At 45.0% G+C, this 21,397-nt stretch overlaps 1 protein-coding gene across 1 annotated transcript in view; it reads right to left on the bottom strand.

Annotated features, from left to right (window-relative positions):
- Window positions 1-9,912: 9,912 nt before the first annotated feature.
- The window catches only part of LOC145360019 (protein polyglycylase TTLL10-like), a 49,162-nt gene continuing 37,677 nt past the window's right edge, over window positions 9,913-21,397 (bottom strand). Inside the window, exons 7-11 of the mRNA XM_080214919.1 lie at window positions 18,513-18,684; window positions 14,970-15,110; window positions 13,086-13,202; window positions 10,580-10,673; window positions 9,913-10,439 (exon numbers count right to left, since the gene is read on the bottom strand). Coding sequence (XP_080071045.1) covers window positions 9,913-10,439; window positions 10,580-10,673; window positions 13,086-13,202; window positions 14,970-15,110; window positions 18,513-18,684 — 1,051 coding nt within the window. The remainder of the gene's footprint in view (window positions 10,440-10,579; window positions 10,674-13,085; window positions 13,203-14,969; window positions 15,111-18,512; window positions 18,685-21,397) is intronic.

Raw genomic sequence — 21,397 nt, 5'->3', positions numbered from 1 at the left:
AGTTAGCAAACTGCACTGCTTCCTATCCGCGTAAATCTCGAGTTCCCCTACGTCTTCAGTTTCCTGTAGAATCCGCGAAGCAATAACTGAGTACATGTACTCAGACCAGTGCTCAGCTGAGCAAACGTCCTGTGGCTAATAGGGTCATAGAAACCCTATAGTGCAGAAAGAGGCCATTTGGCCCATTGAGTCTGCACTGACCACAATCCCATCCAGGTCCCATCCCAATATATTTACCCACTAATCCCTCAAACCTATGCATCTCAGGTCACTAAGGGGCAATTTTAGCATGGCCAATCAACCTAATCTGCACATTTTTAGACTGTGGGAAGAAACCGGAGCACTCGGAAGAAACCCACGCAGACATGGGGACAATGTGCAAACTCCACACAGACAGTGATCCAAGCCGGGAATCAAACACAGGTCTCTGGAGTTGTGAAGCAGCAGTGCTAATCACTGCGCTACCGTGCTGCCCACGTCATGTGACATCACGTGACTTCATGTCAAACTCAGACGGGCTAAAAGAAAGGCTTGCATTCTTTCATGCCCCCCTAATGTTCGAAAGAACTTAACAGCCAATTAAATACTTCTGAAGTGTAGTCACTGTTTTAATAAATGTGATATATACAAAGCATCCAAATCGCTCATAGCACGGTTTCATAAACTGCAATGAGTTAAGGACAAGATCATCTGACTTAGTGCAGGGATAACAATAACCTCAGACATCAGGAAGAGCCCAATGCTCTTTGACACAATTCCTTGGCATCTGTTCCACCCACCAGAATGGACAAATAGTGTCTGGGTTTAATGCCTCAATTCCACAGTGCCGTTGCCCTCAGAGCCACACTGGATCCTCAGCCTGGATCATGTTCGCAGAATCATAGAATCCCTACAATGCAGAAGAAGGCCATTTGGCCTACCGAGCCTGCACCGACACGAGCCCACACAGGCCCTATCCTCCATAACCCCATGTATTTACCCTCTAATCCCCCTCGCACTAAGTGTCAATTTAGCATGGCCAATCAACCTAACCTGCACCTCTTTGGACAGTGGGAGGAAATCTGAGGACCCGGAGGAAACCCAAGCAGACACGGGGAGAATGTGCAAACTCCACACAGACAGTCACCCGAGGCTGGAATTGAACCTGGGTCCCTGGCACCATGATGCAACAGTACTAACCATGGTGCCACTGTGCCGTCTCTAAACAAAGAGTTCATTCAGGATTTGAACTCGAATGAAAATGAGTTCATTCGCGAATTACAAGATCCAAAGTGAGAATTATCCCACAAGACTAATAAGCCATCGCCATTTGCTGGAGATAGCACCTCGAACCCATGACCTTCTGACTCAGAGGTGGTTTTGGAACAAAAAACAAGCAAGGTTTATTCTACAAGATGTATCTTAGAGGGTCATCCATAACTGTCAACACTTCAGTAAGAATTCTGGAGTGAGGAAGACAGGGTGGTGTCAAATCCCATGGTGCCACCTGAAGAAGGTGACTTCTCCATATAGTCAATGTTTATCCTTCAACCCACACCCTCAAAATGAACAAATTGCCTGTTCGTCATCATAATGTTGTTGGTGGGATCTTGCAGCTTGCAAATTGACCGCTGATTTGCCTACAACTCATTAGCTCGAAAGCACCTTAAGATGTTCTGTTATTGTGAAAGGCGTTATATAAATGCAGAGTTTCCTTTTTCCTTTGCTTATCGGAAGAGGATTGCGACACTCCCGAGATGAACTCTCAGGACAGTCATTGGTTGAGGTCATGATCCTTTGCAGGAAGTTAGCAAAGGCCTTGACGTCACCCCTGTTGATGACTGGTTGAAGTCAGCAGTTTATTGGATGTGCCAATACATGTGGAGGGGGCGGAGGAGGGGGAGAGAACGGGGGGATGATTCCCATCAATTGTTGCAACTATTCCAAAGAGGAATAAAGTGTTTAGCTACTCTGGTGGGGAACTTTGAAATTACATTTCAAATTTCTCAACCTTTTTGCAATATCCAAGTGTTTTGAGGAAATGTCATCACTCTGAAACCCTGGCGCATAAAGTATTCAATATCTTTTCCCAAAGATAGGGGAGTCTAAAACTAGAGAGCAGAGGTTTAAGCTGAGAAGGGGAGAGATACAAAAGGGTCCGGAGGGGCAATCGTTTCACACAGAGGGTGGTGAGTGTCTGGAACAAGCTGCCAGAGGTATTAGTAGAGACAGGTACAGTTTTGCCTTTTAAAAAGCGTTTAGGCAGTCACATGGGTAAGATGGATATAGAGGAATATGGGCCAAATGTGGGCAATTGGGACTACAATTGGGGTTAAAAAAAGGGCAGCATGGACAAGTTGGGCCAAAGAGCCTGTTTCCATGCTGTAAACCTCTATGATTCTACCTTTGTACTCTTTTGGCATTTTATCAACTGTTGCCTTCATTCCACTCGTGTGAGAAACAATAGTCGAAATGTGAAAGTATCCTTAATGGACAGCAGAAACTTTCAATCTTTGCATCATTTCAGTTGTTTGAAAATTGGGCATTAACCCACTGACTCTCGATTTTCTCATTTCCTCTTGCGAATGTGGCTGAGGCTCAGCCGATTGCTACTCTCACCTTGAAGGCAGAAGGTTGTGAGTTCAAACCTTGCTCCAGAGAATTGGGATCGGGGAGAGAGAAAAAGGTCTAGGTTGACTCCAGTGCCTTACTGAAAGAGTGCTGCACTGTTGGAGCTGTTGTATTTCAAAGAAGGGCTGGAACTTTCTACCCATTCACACCCCACCGGCCTGCAAGCAAGGACGGAGAATTTGAAGCTCAGCCAAATCTCGGTTCACTGCAATGGCACTGGAGAATCCCGCCAGCGTGAATGGCTAGAAAATTCCAGCCTAGATATTAAACATTAAGGGGTGGCATGGTGGCACTGCTGCTTCGCAATGCCAGGGACCTGGGTTCCATTCCCGGCTTGGGTCACTGTCTGTGTGGAGTTTACACATTCTCCCCATATCTGCGTGGGTTTCCTCCAGGTGTTCTGGTTTCCTTCCACATTCTGAAAAACTTGCCGGTTAGGTGCGTTGACCCAAACAGGACTGTGGTGACTAAGGGAATTTCACAGTAACTTCATTGCAGTGTTAATGTTTGTGACTAATAAATAAGCTTTACTTTAACTTTAAACTGAGACCCTCTCCCCCCCCCACCCTCAGTTGGACGTAAAAGATCCCGCGGCATTATATCAAAGAAGAAATTATGCCACCACAGACATATACAGTGACATCAGTACGTTGTATGTTCCTCCTCAGAGTCACAATGAAACTCATAGAAACTAGTTAGCAGAACTTTATAAAACATTGGTTAGGCCACAGATGGAATATTGTGTGCAGTTCTGATGGCCACACTATTGGAAGGACACAATTTAGTAGGTGCAGAGCGGAATTCACTCGAATGTTGCCTGGGCTGGAAGGTTTCAGCGATGAGGAGAGACTGGGCAGGCTGAGGTTGTTTGCCCTGGTGCAGAGGAGGCTGGGGGGTTATCTGATAGGGGTATACAAAATACTGAGAAGCTCAGATAGGGTCGATCGTAAGAATCTTTTCCCCATGGCAGAGGTGTCTAAAACCAGTGGACGTAGGTTTAAGGTGAGGAGTGAGTGGTTTGGATGGAATCAGAGGGAAGGCTTCCACCCAGAGAGTAGTGGAAATATGGGACTTGCTGCTCGAGAGGGGGGAGGAGGCAGGTATTCTCACAGTATTTAAAAAACATCTGGATGAGCATTTAAATCACCAATGCATCATAGGTAATGGACTAGGCGCTGGTAAATGGGATTAGCATAGATTGGTATTTGGTGGTTGGCATAGACATGGTGGGCCGAAGGGCCTGTTTCTGTGCTCTATCACCCTATGACTATTATTCCATGAATACTGCACATGCATTTTGAAACTGGAGAGAGATCATAGGCAGAAAAAGTAACACATTTAATCAAATGGGTGACAATCTTTCTCCAAATAGTCTATCTTGTCCCACTGGGGATTAAAAATGTGATGCCACGATTTTAAATAATTGGTTGAATATATATTCATATGGTTAGGATTGAATATTTTTTCCACGCAGTGGATTTTAAACTGTTGTGTTAACTTTATGGTTCCATTAAGAACACTTTAAGAAGCTAGTTTGTACAACTTTATAAAATATTGGTTAAGGCCGTAGATGGAATACTGTGAGCAGTTCCGGTTGTTACACTATTGGAAGGGTATGATTGCACCTGAGAAGGTGCAGAGGGGATTCTCCAGGTTGTTGCCTGGGGTGGAAAGTTTCAGTTACGAGGAAAGACGGGATAGACTGGCTTTGTTTTCCCTGGAGCAGAGGAGGCTGAGTTAGAAGGACTCCACAACCTAAAACAGAGCTGTGACGATTTGAGCAGAGCCATTTTTGGTCCTGGCTGTTGCCTACTCTGTTACTTGTAATGACGTCACAGAGTAACACACTAGACATGTGGGGACACATGACATAGGGAGGTTAAGGGAAGGGGATATTAAGCAGAGGTTTATGGAGTTGGGGTGGAAACTAAAGGCCAAGTCTGATAGAGTGGTTATCTCCGGACTCTTGCCTGTGCCACGGGATAGTTTAGAGAGGAATAGAGAGAGGGAAAGTTTGAACTCGTGGCTGAGGGGTTGGTGCAGGAGGGAGGGGTTCAGGTACTTGAGCAATTGGGGCTCATTCTGGGGAAGGTGGGACCTCTATAAGAGGGATGGTCTACACCTGAATCAGAGGGGGACCAATATCCTGGGGGGTAAATTTGCTAAGGCTATGCAGGGAGATTTAAACTGATTCGGAGGGGGGGTGGGATCCTGAGTAGAGGGGTTGAAAGTGAGGGGGGCATACATGGGGACTGCAATGCACAGCATCGCAGGGGTGGGGTGGAGCAGGGTTTGAAATGCGTATACTTTAATGCGAGGAGTATTCGCAATAAAGTGGATGAACTTGCAGCGTGGATCAGTACCTGGGACTTCGATGTTGTGGCCATTTCAGAGACATGGATAGAGCAGGGGCAGGAATGGTTGCTGCAGGTCCCGGGCTTCAAATGTTTTAGTCGGAGTAGAGAAGGAGGTAGAAGCGGGGGAGGGGTAGCATTATTGGTCAGGGACTGTATCACAGTGTCAGAGAGGAAGTTTGATGAGGACTTGTCTGTTGAGGTAGTATGGGCGGAGATTAGAAATAGGAGTGGAGAGGTCACCCTGTTGGGAGTCTTTTATAGACCTCCTAAAAGTTCTAGAGAGGTTGAGGAAAGGATTGCAGAGACGATCCTGGTTAGGAGTGAAAGTAATAGGGTAATTGTTATGGGGGATTTTAACTTTACTAATATTGATTGGAATTGTTATAGCTGTAACTCGTTAGAGGGGTCAGTTTTTGTACAAAGCGTGCAGGAAGGTTTTTTGACTCAGTATGTAGATAGGCCAACTAGAGGTGAGGCTATATTGGATTTGGTGCTGGGAAATGAGCCAGACCAGGTGCTAGACTTGGAAGTTGGTGTGCATTTTGGTGATAGTGACCACGATTCGGTTACGTTCACCTTAGTGATGGAAAGGGATAGGCATGAACCTCGGGCCAGTGGTTTTAGCCGGGGGAAGGGTAATTATGAGGCTATTAGGAGAGAATTAGGAAGCATAGGTTGGACTAGGAGATTACAGGGACTGGGAACGTCCGAAATGTGGAGTTTTTTCAAGGAGCAGCTACTGCGAGTCCGTGATAGGTATGTCCCTGTCAGGCAAGGAGGAATTGGTAGGGCTAGGGAACCGTGGTGCACCAAAAAAGTAGTTTCGTTGGTTAAAAGGAAAAAGGAGGCTTATGTTCGGATGAGACGTGTGGGCTCGGGTAGTGCACTAGAAAACTTTAGATTGGCTAGGAGGGAGTTGAAGAGTGAGCTAAGAAGGGCTAAAAGAGGACATGAGAAGACTTTGGCTGATAGGGTTAAGGAGAATCCTAAGGTGTTCTATAGGTATGTCAAGAACAGAAGGTTGGTTAGGGCAAGATTAGGGCCAGTTATAGACAGCAGAGGGAAGTTATGTGTGGAACCGGAGGAGATTGGAGAGGCATTGAACCAATATTTCTCTTTGGTGTTCACGCAGGGGGACATGGATATAGCTGAGGAGGACGCTGGGTTGCAGGGGAGTAGAATTGACAGTGTTACAGTTGATAAGGAGGATGTGCTGGATATTCTGGAGGGTCTGAAAATAGATAAGTCCCCTGGTCTGGATGGGATTTACCCCAGGATTCTCTGGGAGGCAAGAGAAGTGATTGCAGAGCCTCTGGCTCTGATCTTCACGTCATCGTTGGCCTCTGGTATAGTACCGGAAGATTGGAGGTTAGCGAATGTTGTCCCATTGTTTAAGAAGGGGAACAGAGACTTCCCCGGGAATTATAGACCGGTGAGTCTCACTTCTGTTGTGGGCAAGGTTTTAGAAAAAATTATTAGGGATAGGATTTATAGTTATTTGGAGAGTAATGAATTGATTGGAGATAGTCAGCATGGTTTTGTGGCGGGTAGGTCGTGCCTTACTAACCTTATTGAGTTTTTTGAGAAAGTGACCAAAGAGGTGGATGGGGGTAAGGCAGTGGACGTGGTGTATATGGATTTTAGTAAGGCGTTTGATAATGTTCACCATGGTAGGCTTCTGCAGAAAATGCAGATGTATGGGATTGGGGGTGATCTAGGGAATTGGATCAGGAATTGGCTAGCGGATAGGAGACAGAGGGTGGTGGTTGATGGTAAATATTCATCATGGAGTTCGGTTACGAGTGGTGTGCCTCAGGGATCTGTTTTGGGGCCACTGCTGTTTGTAATTTTTATTAATGATCTGGATGAGGGTATAGTTGGGTGGATTAGTAAATTTGCTGATGACACCAAAGTCGGAGGTGTGGTAGATAGTGAGGAAGGGTGTCATAGTTTGCAGGAAGACTTAGACAGGTTGCAGAGCTGGGCCGAGAGGTGGCGGATGGAGTTTAATGCGGAGAAGTGTGAGGTAATTCACTTTGGTAGGAATAACAGATGTGTTGAGTATAGGGCTAACGGGAGGACTTTGAATAGTGTGGATGAGCAGAGGGATCTAGGTGTATGTGTACATAGATCCCTGAAAGTTGGGAATCAAGTAGATAAGGTTGTTAAGAAGGCATACGGCATCTTGGCGTTTATTGGTAGGGGGATTGAATTTAGGAGTCGCAACGTTATGTTGCAACTGTACACAACTCTGGTGCGGCCGCACTTGGAGTACTGTGTGCAGTTTTGGTCCCCACATTACAGGAAGGATGTGGAGGCTTTGGAGAGGGTGCAGAGGAGGTTTACCAGGATGTTGCCTGGTATGGAGGGGAGGTCCTATGAGGAGAGGCTGAGGGATTTGGGGTTGTTTTCGCTGGAAAGAAGGCGGCTAAGAGGGGATCTTATTGAAACATATAAGAGGATTAGAGGTTTAGATAGGGTGGATAGTGATAGCCTTTTTCCTCTGATGGAGAAATCTAGCACGAGGGGGCATGGCTTTAAATTAAGGGGGGGTAGTTATAGGACTGATGTCAGGGGTAGGTTCTTTACCCACAGGGTGGTGAGGGATTGGAATGCCCTGCCTGCTGCAGTTGTAAATGCACCTAGTTTGGGGGCGTTTAAGAGATCCGTGGATAGGTTTATGGACGAAAAGGGATTGGTTTAGGTTAGTGGGTCATTGTTTTGTAACTGGTCAGCGCAACATCGTGAGCCGAAGGGCCTGTTCTGCGCTGTAGTGTTCTATGTTCTATGTTCTATGTGTAAGAATGGTGTTGGCAGCAAACACAGTCCTTCATAAATGCCAGTCTGTCCTTTTTATGTTGGAATGGGGAGACGATGAAAGCAATGGAATTTAATCAAACCTTTCAATTTTACAGAAGTGAGCATGAATGGAATACTGGTTTAAAAATGTAACAATAAGGAGAAAAAGCAAGCGATTACAGAAGTGAAGGGTAGGGAAAGGAAGTTAAATAAATTGTTACCAAGAAGTCCATAGTCAGAAGTTTGAACTGAAAACTGCCCATAACCATAAGGGTTCAGTGATTCACAATGTCACTGCTCCAATTGTAAAGTTTATTTATTAGTTACAAGTAAGTCTTACATTAACACTGTGATTAAGTTACGATGAAATTCCCCCAGGCACCACGCTCTGGCACCTGTTTGGGTCAATGCACCTAACCAGCATGTCTTTTGGTCTGTGGGAGGACATCAGAGCACCCAGAGGAAACCCACACAGAGAAAATATGCAGATTTCGCACAGACAGTGACCCAAGCCAGGAATAGAACCCAGGTCCCTGCTATTCTGAGGCAGCAGTGCTAACCACTGTGCCATCGTGCTGCCCTTATTTCAATTGTTTTAATGAATCTTCAAATCCAATGCCTTGAGCTCAAGTCTAAACCCATCAACCACTGCTTTTATTTTATTGGAGGGGTTAGACTACACTTTAAAATGGAAGGCAGATAAATCGACTACAATATTGTCGTTTGAGTCAAAGATTCCCCAAATAGGTGTGACTTGCATTGAGCTAACTTCCTAAAAATGTGTTTCTATCTATCCTATTAACTAATTTTAAAGATTTTAAACACCTCAATTATATGACCCCCCCTCAATCTTCAATGCACAAGGAAATACAAGTTTAATCAATGCAGTTTATTTAACCTTTTGGCCCCGGTATCATTCAGGCAAGTGCCTTCAGAATATCCTTCCTGTGGTGTGGTACTGTGATGAATATCTAGTTCATGGTTTATGTTAATATTCTAGAGGTAATGCTTAGTTCCAGGAAGAACTAAAGTTCACCTGTAGAGAATAAGACAAATGCAACTTGTTATCTAATAGGCTGGGGCCATGTTGACTTAAGGGATGAAGAATTAGAAAGGTAAGAACCATAAACAGATGATGAACTTACTGAGCTGGACAACTGGAGATGTGATGTCTTCACTATTTGCAACAAAGTCCAGAGATGTTTTGTTTTGGGAGCTAGACTTAAATTAGTTTAAAAGCATGTAGATGGGGTGGAGATGGGGTGGAGCTTAAGGAGGTGCTCTGTTTTCAATTGGTCTATGTGTTGGGGAGAGTGTTCTGCAGTAGGGCAACAGGCTCCTGAAAACTTGCTTAGAGGAGTCCAGGGGAACTGGGAAAGTGGTGGAAGGTTGATGGTCCTATGCTGCACAGGATTAGGACTCAGAAGAAGCCTTGGGAGTAATTTATTGCTTAGTACAGCTGGGAGATAAAGTTTGAAAAAAAACAAAGGACAGTTCTAGCTTAATGAAGCTAACAGTCTTTAAAAGGGTTAGGAATGTGCCAGTAATTAGGGGTGAGATTGCAGATTTGTGAATCCCCTGGAATACAGTTTTAGAAGAGATAATAACACTGCTCCACACCGAACTCCATCTGCCACAGTTTTGGTCACTCACTCCATCTATCAGTGTATCTTTGCGATTCTATGCTCCAATCAACATTACTGACTGCATAATATAACAGTGTTAGTTATTCTAGAAAATTATTAACTTTTTAAGAAATAAACTGAGAATGCTAAAATCGTGTGTAATAATTCAGGTTTTCTTTGCGACTGAGATTCATTGCCGTTGATGTAAAAAAAAGTAGTTCTGTGGTGATATGAGAATGAGCAGAAGACTACATGACTGGGACAGATTTTAATTTGACAAAATGAACGAACAGACAGAATGCAATCAAATCTTTCTCTTTGTCAATTCGCGACTACGTTACGATCACTGAGATGAACAATTTCCTCATCTTGCAGCCAACCATGGAATCTGCCAGCTTGGCTCTCCACTTGCCTCAGGAGGATTGACTTGTTTCCTTTACGGAAAGGCTGGAGATCACTCTGCTGTAATGTTCCCTTCACTTCATTCCAGGCACTTCTTTGCAAGTTATACTTGTGGTGCGTCACTTGGAGACTAGACTACTTTCCAAACTCTTGCTCTTTTGAGGAGTTGCAGCAAACCTCTTGTTGAGTCCAGACATGAACGCCGTAGTCATCATCAGCGGTTTGGAAACTTGCAGTTGGTTGGCTTGCAATTGGGTCCATCCATCCAAAGAGGAAGAGAAGGGGTTGGTTTTAGCTTTAGGCTCTGTGCAGTACAAGCTCTGTATCCGGGCGATGACTGGGAGCTGGCCATGCGTTAGCATCGAAACAGCTTTCTGTAGGGGTTTTATTTCCACAGCCACGTCATCCGTTAGTGATCTAATTGCTGATGGTCTTCTCAAGGGCTTTTTCACCGGACGTCTCAAAGTGCGTTGACAGAGTTGGGAAGGTGGCTTACCAATTGGTGAAGATGTTGTTCCAATTCGAATTGGCCTCAGGACCTGTTCCGGCCGACAATCATTGTATATTAGGACAAATTCCTTCACTGATTGAAGTGGTAAGATGTACGCTCCTTTATTACATTTTCTGAATATCTCAATTACCACATCTATGAACAGAGAGAAAGAGAAAATTGTTGAATGAATTCCAGTTTGTTCATTCATGAAATATACATTTCATCGCTGGAAAGCCATCAGCTTTGTCTGTAATTCTTCTTCTCTAACAACCAGAATGAAATGACCATCTTACCAAGGGCTTCATACACTAATTGAGGGATGAGGTCTTTGAGAGCTGAACAGTGTCTATGTAAAGAGGGGTTGGCGTTCATCTCCAACAGCCAGACCTGCAATCAGATCAAACACACAAATGTTAATCGAAGAGTCCACCGTCCATCCTGATCAAAATGCTTCAGATGGCACTGTTGCCATCCTCTTGGTGCTATTACTAGACCTCAGAAGCTTTGCTTGAAATCCAGCAGTGGAATCAAAGTTTTTACTGTGTGGGCTACACGGCGGTGCAGTGGTTAGCACTGTTGCCTCACAGTGCCAGGGATCTGGGTTTGATTCCCGGCTTGGTCACTGTCTGTGTAGAGTCCGCACGTTCCCTCCGTATCTGTCTGGGTTTCCTCCGGTTTCCTCTCACAGTCTGAAAGACGGTTAGGTGCATTGGCCATGCTAAATTCTCCCTCTGTGTATCCGAACAGGGCGCTGACTAGGGGATTTTCACAGTAACTTCATTGCAGTGTTAATGTAAGCCTACTTGTGACACTAATAAACAAACTTTAAAGTTTTCTCTATTTTCTGGCTGCAGTGACACTTTGTGAAATTAATTTGGGAAGACTCTATCTAATTTGCGGGTTGAGAGTGTGGCGCCTTTGGCCCACATTGACCTGAATTGAGAACTGAATTAATCACATCATTCAGTGGCATCTAACTATGTTACTGTCCAGGCCATTAGCTCTACAATTCCCTCCCTAAACGTCTCCAGCCTGTTACCTTGCATTCTTCATTGAAGACACTCCTCAAAACCTACCTCTTTGGCCAAGTGCCTTTTGATTTATTATTGTCACATGTATTAACATACAGTGAAAACTATTGTTTCTTGCACGCTAGATAGAAAAAGCACACTGTTCATAGAGAAGGAAACGCAAAGAGTGCAGAATGTAGTGTTACAGTCATAGCTAGGGTGCAGAGAAAGATCAACTTAATGCAAAGTGACCCCATTCAAAAGTCTGACAGCAGCAGGAAAGAAGCTGATCTTGAGTCGGTTGGTCCATGACCTCAGACTTTTGTATCTTTTTCGCAAAGAAGGTGGAAGAGAGAATGTCCGGGGTACGAGGGGTCCTTAATTATGCTGGCTGCTTTGCTGAGGCAGTGGGAAGTGTAAACAGAGTCAATGGATGAGAGGCTGGTTTGTGTGATGGATTGGGCTACATTCACGACCTTTTGTAGTTCCTTGCAGTCTTGGACAGAGTAGGAGCTATACCAAGCTGTGATACAACCAGAAAGAACGCTTTCTATTGTGCAACTGTAAAAGTTGGTGAGAGCCGTAGCTGACATGCCAAATTTCTTTAGTCTTCTGAGAAAGTAGAGGCATTGGTGGGCTTTCTTAACTATAGTGTCGACATGGGGGAACCAGGACAGTTTGTTGGTGATCTGGACACCTAAAATTTTGAAGCTCTTGACCCTTTCTACCTGCCCTAAGACGTCCTTACAAGGCTAGGTGTCATTATGTTTTATTATGAGACAGGTTTTTCAAAATCCTGGCTGGAACTTTCCGGCTGTTCAGGTTGGTGATGTGAGGTGGGGTCAATGGGAAATCTCATTGACAGCAGTGGAACCAGAAAATCCCACTGCTGGGCAATGGCGTGCTGCCTCCTGCCACGAGAATGGTGCCACAGGGAGGCTGGAGAATCCCACCCCCTATGTTTTTAGGTGTTGATTGACGGATAAATGTTGATCTAAGCACCATGGAGAGCTTTCTTGCTTTTCTTTGAGTCGAACACCACATCATCTTTCACATCCACCTGAGAGGCTTCTGTCTAACATGTGAGACAAGAGATGGCACCTTCAACAGTACAGAGCTCCCTCAGTGCAGCACCAAGACGCCAGCTCAGATTGTGATACTGAAGTCACTGGAGTTAGGTTTAAACTTAGCCTCTGACCCAAGGAGAGCCAGAACATTATTTACAATTTGTCATTCAAAGGATTGAGCCCCAAGATTTCCCTTCTCCTTAACACACTGTGGAATAAATACTTGGTAATGCCTATTACGTCACTATAATATTCACTATCATAGAATCATCATCATAGAACCCCTACAGTGCAGAAGGAGGCCACTCAGCCCATTGAGTCTGCACCAACACACACCCAGGTTTACCTCATAACCCACATATTTACTCTGTTAATCCCCCAAACCTACACATCTTTGGGCAGTATGGGTCAATTTATCATGGCCAATCAACCTAACCTGCACATTTTTTGGAGCGTGGGAGGAAACCAGAGAACACGCACGCAGACACGGGGAGAATGTGCAAACTCCACACAGTCAGTGGCCCAAGGCCAGAATTGAACTTGGGTACCTGAGGCAGCAGTGTTACCCACTGTGCCGTCACGCCGCCCACTTTCATTAGGCAAGTCACTTTATGAAGTAGTTTTGACAGATGTTTTGTGAACCTCCAAGTTAACTAATCTTCCTACATTCATACACTGATAATTAAACATCCATAACAGGAAAGAACAAAAACTACAATTACCTTGAAATTTTGATCCACAATGAAGTCGCAGCCTATAAGGTCGAAGTAGCCCAGCTTAGAATCCAGTTTGCCCTTGGCAGTATTGAAGCATATTGTCATGATCTCTTGCATTCTCTTCTGCAAGAAAACATTAAAATTCTCCATCAGGTTCATTAATCAGTGTGCCACTTCTGATAAAAGGTCATTTCCCCAAAACTCCTGTTTCTTTTCCTCCACAGGTGCTGCCTGAGTTGCTGGGTGTCCTCCAGCAGGAAATTATTAATGGAACATTCCAACTGCTCCTCTCCATAGTTTAATACAAAGAAATGCACGTGAGACAAAATTGTTAGAGTGCCCAGAGGAGGGGATATCTCATGAACAGAAACTGGAGGTTTCTGATTTTGCTTGTTTTGAAATTTTATCGGATCATACAATCCTGCAGTGCAGAAGGAGGCCATTCAGCCCATCAAATCTGCATCAACAACAATCTCACCCAGGCCCTATCCCCAGTTTATCGGTACTGCATCTAAATAGGTTACAGTGTAGGCACTTGGCTCCTAGGTATGAGTCCAGTCTTTCTATCGGGAGTCCAACACATGACTGACTGGTGTCAGTGGTACATTATCACCTGCATCATACATTGGCACATCCCATTCATTAACCCTTTGTACTACAAACAAGGCTTAAAAAAAATCTGTTAATTGGCCTCCCCACAGAGTGTTTCTCATGGTGGGAGACAGTGTGCCGTTGACCAGTGGTGGGATTCCCATTGACTCCACCCCATCCTTCCAGGAAACCGGTGGCTGGGGTACATTGGCATAACCAGATCCCTACCGGCGTGAACAGCTGGAAGGTTTCAGATTAAGACTTTGTAACATTAGGGTTAAGTTAGAGCGGCACAATGGTTAGCACTGCTACCTCACAGCACAAAGGACCTGGTTTCAATTCTAGCCTTGGATTACTGTCTGCGTGGAGTTTGTACTGTAAATAATCTCACAACACCAGGTTAAAGTCCAACAGGTTTATTTGGTAGCACAAGCTTTCAGAGCACTGTTCCTTCATCAGGTGAATGATGAGTGTTTTCAGAGAACCACGTGCTACCAAGTAAATCTGTTGGACCTTAACTTGATGTTGTGAGACTACTTACTGTGCCTACCCAGTCCAATGCCTGCATCTCCACATCACGTGGCGTTTACATGTTCTCCCTGTATAGGTTTCCTCAGGTGTTCCGGTTTCCTCCCACAGTCCAAAGCTGTGCAGATTAGGTGGATTGGCCATGCTAAATTGTCCATAAACATCTCAAGATGTGTCGGTTAGGCTATTTAGCTATGGTAAATGCACAGGGAGAGGGCAGTGGGGTGGATCTGGGTAGAATCCTTCTGCGGGGAGCCGGTACAGAGTTGATGGAATGGATGGATGGCTTCTTTCTGCACTGCAGCGATTCTATAGTTCTATTGCAGGATTCTTTGGTTTTGTTCCATTACAGAACAGCCTTGATGGGATGAATGGCCTTTTTAAATATTCATCTGTGCGCACATTTCACTAACGTCAATTTGCAAAATATCCCCTTTTGTAATTGTTGTTATTTACCATATGTTTTCCAGAGGAGAAGATGGCTTGCTGTTGGCCACCGATGAAGTTTTCCGGTCCTTTTGAGGCCGATGGCATTTGTATGGCTTGCCCATCCCACACCGGGCAGTCTGCTTTAGGCTGAGTATGGGTATTGCCTACTGGTGGATAGGAAGATCCCACTGGCAGGAAGGGCCAGAAAAATCCCACCCTTTGCTATTCAACTTGTTACAATGGCAACAAGTGCCATCTCTAATCAGTAAGCCTAATTGCTAACCCCTCTGCTGGGACAGGACTGAGTCCCATTAATGAAACCTATGTGAAAGTTAAACTTACCGCAAAAACAGTGAAGACCCAGTCCTTTGGGAGATGCCTTTCTTTCATGTACCTCCTATTGATATAGGTATTCAATTGTTCCATCGACCAGATTGTTTCCTCCTTCATTCCACGATACAGGGGGTTCTTCCTCTGCATGAACTGTAGATAAGAAAGCGCAAAGTTGCAATTAATGGAATAAAACTCTGTCCTGTAAGAGGGGAGGTGAGGTCACATCTTGCTTCGGTGACTCGTGCACGTGTAAGAGGCGCTTTAAATATAAAGAGCCCAAAATATTCACAGGACCTCCAGTGGATGTGAAACATAAACACAGATCTCACAAGGGAACCAGAAAAATGGAAGGTCAACACACAGTAGCCCAGCGGTGCCCAATCTGCACAGGGGTCAGGGATGTTCAAAACTACTGCCCACCTTGAACATGGATCCCGGCATCGGGAGATGTGGTACTAAGGTCAAGGGATAGTCCCACCCAGAATTGTCCATTTTGAGAACATCAAATGCATGCAAAGCAAACCAGCTTAGCAACGCGAAGGCCTACACTCAGTCTAATTTGTGCCGTGGAATTAATCTGGCCTGCAGTTGGGTGGCATGGCAGCACAGTGGTTAGCACTGCTGCTTCACAGCACCAGGGACTTGGGTTCAATTCCTGGCTTGGGTGACTGTGTGGAGTTTGCACATTTTCCTCATGTCTGCATGGGTTTCCTCCGGGTGCTCTGGTTTCCTCCCACAGTGTGAAAGATGTGCTGGTTAGGTGCATTGACCCGAACAGGCGCCGGACTATGGCGACTAGGGGAATTTCACAGTAACTTCATTGCAGTGTTAATGTCAGCCTTACTTCTGACTAATGAATAAATACATTTTAAAACAAAGTTCACTGGGCTGATAAATAGGGAGTCCACTCTGGTCTCAATCTGGCCCAGCGGTTGGATTGTGTCTTTGGTAATGATAGCCGAATCCTTTGCTTGGCCGACTTACTGGGCAGAGCTTGCCGGTAGACCTCTAGCATCACGTTTCTGCACTCCCTCCTCTTGTAGGCACCCAAGGCACACCCACATTAGTACTCAAATTATTATTACGGCAACACATACCCTTTCAATTTAGTAGGCCTACACACCAATGCTGATAACATGATTGAGCCAACGTTGAAGCCAAGATAAAAACCTACTGGGAAAGTGGTGATGGCTCAGTCCTCAGAGTGTTGCTTTGCAGTGTGTATGGCCACTAATGAAACACAAACCAGTTAATTCCACCACCTTGACCTCAAATACCACAGCAACAGTGTTCAGGAAGCTGGCTTCCAAAGTATTTGGCTAGACAGAGTTGATTAGTTTTGATTTGATTTATTATTGTTGTATGTATTAGTATACAGGAAAAAGTATTGTTTCTTGCATGCTATACAAAGCATACCATTCATACAGAAGGAAAGGAGGGAGTGCAGAATGTAGTATTACAGTCATCGCTAGGATGTAAAGAAAGATCAGCTGAATGCAAGGTCAGTCCATTCAGAAGTCTGATGGCAGCAGGGAAGAAGCTGTTCTTGAGTTGGTTGGTACGTGATCTTTTTCCTGATGGAAGAAGGTAGAAGAGAGAATGTCCGGGATGCGTGGGGTCCCTAAGTATGCTGGTTGTTTTGCCAATGCAGCAGGAAGTGTAGACAGAGTCAGTGGATGGGAGGCTGGTTTGCGTGATGGATTGGGCTACATTCATGACCTTTTGTAGTTTCTTAAGGTCTTGGGCAAACAAGCTGTGATACAACCAGAAAGGATGCTTTCTATGGTGCATCTGTAAACGTTGTTGAGAATCATAGCTGACATGCTAAATTTCCTTTGTCTTCAGAGAAGGTAGAGGCGTTGGTGGACTTTCTTAACTATAGTGTCGGCATGGGGGAACTAGGACAGCTTGTTGCTGATCTGGACACCTAAAAACCTTAAGCTTTCGATCATTTCTACTTCGTCCCCTTTGATGTAGACAGGGGGACGTTCTCCTTTATACTTCCTGAAATCAGTGACAATCTCCTTCATTTTGTTGACATTGAGGGAGAGATTATTGTTGCCGCACCAGTTCACCAGATTCTCTACCTCATTCCTGTACTCTGTCTCGTCACTGTTAGAGATCCGACCCACTATGGTGGTATATTCAGCAAACTTGAAAATTGAGTTGGTGAGGAATTTGGACACATAAGGAGTATGATAGGGGGCTGAGAACACAGCCTTGTGGGGCACCGGTGTTGAGGATGATCGTGGAGATTTTAAAGAACAGATTTAATGTTAGATCCTTTCATGTTATATCCAAGACAAAAGATTGCATTTATGTCTACAAACTTTGCTCAAGGTATAGGGACAATTTTTACTTGGAGAAAATCAGTGTTAGCAATGAGGGAATGGCACAGCAATGGTGCCAATGCAGTCATTGCTCCATTATTGCCAAAGTCTTGATGAGGGCAAAATGAAAAGCTTTGACAGGATGGATGGGATTTTCTGGTCCCCCTCATCCCAAAACCGGAAAATCCCGTCTGAGCCCAACAGACCTTTGCATGGTCCGTGTACCCCCCCCACACTCCCAACTGCCCAAGATGGGAAAATTCCCCCCCAGTGTCTCTTTTTTTTAGCAATTAGACTACTCTTCACAGAACCTCCTAAGTTTAGGGGGCTACAAATCAAGTTTGTGAAACTTATCCTCATTATTTCAATTTTCCAGCCCTGATACGATTCAGGTACCTGAACTCTGACAATCAGGCCACAACCTCAGATCATCCTTTTTCGGCCAAAAATAAGAACGAAATAAAATTCTGCCTTTTCAGGTACCTTTTTATTTTAAATAATACGGTGCGACAACGAAAACTTTCTTTTTGTTCCAGGAAAGGAGGAGGAGAGGGAAGAGGCCAACACCAAAAAGAAGGGATATGATACACTTGCCTTTATTGGATGAGACATAGAGTACAAAAGTTGGCATATGATGTAACAGTTATATAGAACGTTAGTTAGGTGACATTTGGAATACTGCATCCAGTCCTGGTCGCCACACTACCAGAAGGACGTGAAGGCTTTGGAGAGAGTACAGAAAAGGTTTACCAGGATGTTGCCTGGTATGGAATGTCTTAGCCATGAGGTGAGAGCAAACTAGGGTTGTTCTCCCTGGAAAAACAGAGGTTGAGGGGCGACCTAATAGAAGTTTATAAAATGATGAAGGGCATAGTTAGGGCGAGCAGATGGAAGCCTTTTCCCGGGTCAGAAATGACAAACGCACACAGGTTCAAGGTAAGGGTGGAGGGGCAAGGTTCAATACAAATATGCGGGGGACCTATTTTACACAGAGGGTGGTGGGGGCCTGGAATGCACTGCGAAGCAAGATATTTGAGGCAGACACACTAGGATAATTTAAGATTTATCTAGATAGCCACATGAGCAGAATAGAGGGATATAAACAGATGGTCTAGTTAGGAACACATGATCAGTGCAGGCTTGGAGGGCCAAAGGGCCTGTTCCTGTGCTGTATTGCTCTTTGTTCTGTGTTCTTTGTTCATTCTCCTCATATTCAACATACCTGGTTGGTCAGGTGACTTGTCAGATCATCAGAGCGTGGATCATATATGTTGCAGGTTGACCTGGCGTAACCATGGTGAAAGAAGGCCATAAAAGGCTTGGTGCAGGCGATCAAGAAATAGGAACGGACATCAAACTTTCTCCCTTCCAAGAGTAAAGGCCTGACAACATATCTGTTGGGATAAAAGGCAAGTGTTTGTTCGTGCAATTCTAAAGACAGATGTTTAATTCTCAGTGCATCGAATCGGAAATAAATTTAAGTCTTAAAGGTTAAAGTTTATTTATTCATATCACAAGTAATGTTCATAGAACCCTACAGTGCAGAAAGAGGCCCTTCGGCCCGTCGAGTCTGCACCAAACACAATCCCATCCAGGCCCTACCCCCAGATCCCTACATATTAAACCCAGTATTCCACTAACCTACACATCTCAGGACACTAAGGGGCAACTTCTTAGCATGGCCAATCAACCTAACCCACACATCTTTGGACTATGGGAGGAAACCAGAGCACCCAGAGGAAACCCACGCAGACACGAAGAGAATGTGTAAGTTCCACACAGACAGTGACCCGAGCTGGGAATCGAACCCAGGGCCCTGGAGCTGTGAAGTGGCAGTGCTAATCACTGTGCTACCGTGCTGCCCATAAGTAAGGCTTACATTAACACTGCAATGAAGTTACACTCCGGCGCCTGTTCGGGTACACCGAGGGAGAATTTAGCACAGCCAAAGCACCATAACCAGCACTTGTTTCGGACTTCGGGAAGAAACTAGAGGACCTGGAAGAAACCCATGCAGACATGAGGAGAACATGCAGACTCCATACAGTCAGTGACCCAAGGCCGGAATCGAACTTGGGTGCCTGGCGTTATGAGGTAGCAGTGCAAACCACTGTGCTCCCTCTATTTAAAGCCTCTTTGAAGGATCCTGATTTTTTGTGGGGGGGAGGTGGCGGCACAGGAGCAGAGTGCTGTCCTCCTGCATCACCATGGAGCCAAGAAACACAAGTCAATCTACAAAGACTGTGTTGGCGTTGAGGTTAGGAGTTAGTGGTCGGAGGAGGTGTCACCATTCTACCTTCCACTTATCTGGTGCCTTACTCAAACTGACTGCGACTGCGTTTCCAGGGTTAACATTGAGAACCATGTCAGTCAGTAGGTGAGGTGGTGTGCAGTTAGTTGGTCTGACCATAGAATCCCTACAAGTGCAGAAGGAGGTCATTCAACCCATCGAGTCTGCAATGACCACAATCCTACCTATTCCCTTAACTCCGCATATTTACCCTGCTAATGCCCTGACATGTGGGTCAATTTTGCATGGTCAAACAACCTAACCCGCACATGTTTGGACTGTGGGAGGGAACTGGAGTGCTGGAGGAAACACACACAGACACAGGGAGAATGTGCAAACTCTACACAGACAGTGACCCGAGGCCAGAATCGAACCCAGGTCCCTGGAGCTGTGAGGCAGCAGTGCTAACCATTCTGCCATCGTGCTGGCCAGTACGCATGATGTAAACAGAAAAACAACTTGCACTTATATAGTCCTTTTCACGATTACTGACATCTCAAATTGAGCCAATTATATATTTTTGGAGTTTTAATGTAGGAAACACAATAACCAATTTGTACACAGCAAGCTCCCACAAACCAACAATTTGATAATGACCAGATAATCTGGATTTTGTGGTGAGGGGTAAATACTGGTCAGGGATTAACTTGCCTGCTCTTCTTCACAATAATGCCATGGGACTTTGTACATCCAACCAAGTTGTTTGCTGGGGCTTCAGGTTAAGATCTCACCCGACAGAGAGAGAGAGAGACAGCATCTCCAACAGTGCAGCACTCCCTGAGTACCACACTGGAGTGTCAGTCTTGATTCAACAATCCCTGGACTGGGGGTGGGCACAGTAAGAAGTCTCACAACACCAGGCTAAAGTCCCGACAGGTTTATTTGGAGTCTCAAGCTCCTTATCAAGTGAGTTCATCAGTCTTCACTCATCTGATGAAGGAGCTTGAGACTCCAAATAAACCTGTTGGAACTTTAACTGGGTGTTGTGAGACTTCTTACTGCGCCCACCCCAGTCCAATGCTGGCAACTCCACGTCCTGGATATTGAATCTGGAATTTTGTGACTCAGAAGCAACAGCACCACCAAATAAGCCGCAGCTTGAGGGAGGGACACATCGGTGCTGAGGGAAAGATCAGCTTGGGTCATCAAGCCTTCCCCCCTATACCCGAGGTGGCTGGAGCATCACTGACCAGATATTTCCTCTCCTGACTCTTCCATATTAACGTGAGATTCCGATCACTCACCACAGGAAAGCCGTATGGCTCCCACAAAGAAAAATATGAGGGGAAAGATTTAACTCTGAAATATTCTTTGAATAATATCACTTTTGCTCTCTTTTCCCTGAACCAGGCACTGACAATGTTGTAAGTTCGTAATAAAAATAACAGAGCAAGGCGCTAACTAAACCACAGTCATTAAAGCAGATTGCTACCTGGGGGATTGCAAACTGGCTACTTTATTTCCTACATCTCAGCAGTGGGTACACCTCAATGAACTGACTGGCTATAAAGCATTTTGAGATTTTAAAGTAAATTTTATTTATTGGTGTCACAAGTAGTCTTACATTAACAATGCAATGACTTTGCTGTGAAAATCCCCTAGTTGCCACACTCTGGTGCCTGTTCGGGTACACTGAGGGAGAATTTAGCATGACCAATGCACCCTAACCAGCACATCTTTCGGATTGTGGGAGGAAACTGGAGCACCCGGAGATAACCCACGCAGACATGGGGAGAATGCGAAAACTCGGCACAGACAGTGACCAGTGCCGGAAATCGAGCCTGAGTCCCTGTTGGGATGGCAGGGGAGGTGCAGGA

Source organism: Carcharhinus amblyrhynchos, chromosome 30 (genome assembly GCF_965287045.1).
Source record: "Carcharhinus amblyrhynchos chromosome 30, sCarAmb.v2.hapA, whole genome shotgun sequence".
Classification (NCBI taxonomy): Eukaryota; Metazoa; Chordata; class Chondrichthyes; order Carcharhiniformes; family Carcharhinidae; genus Carcharhinus; species Carcharhinus amblyrhynchos.
Note: the sequence above shows the minus strand (reverse complement) of the source record. Positions and strands in the feature narration are given on the sequence as shown.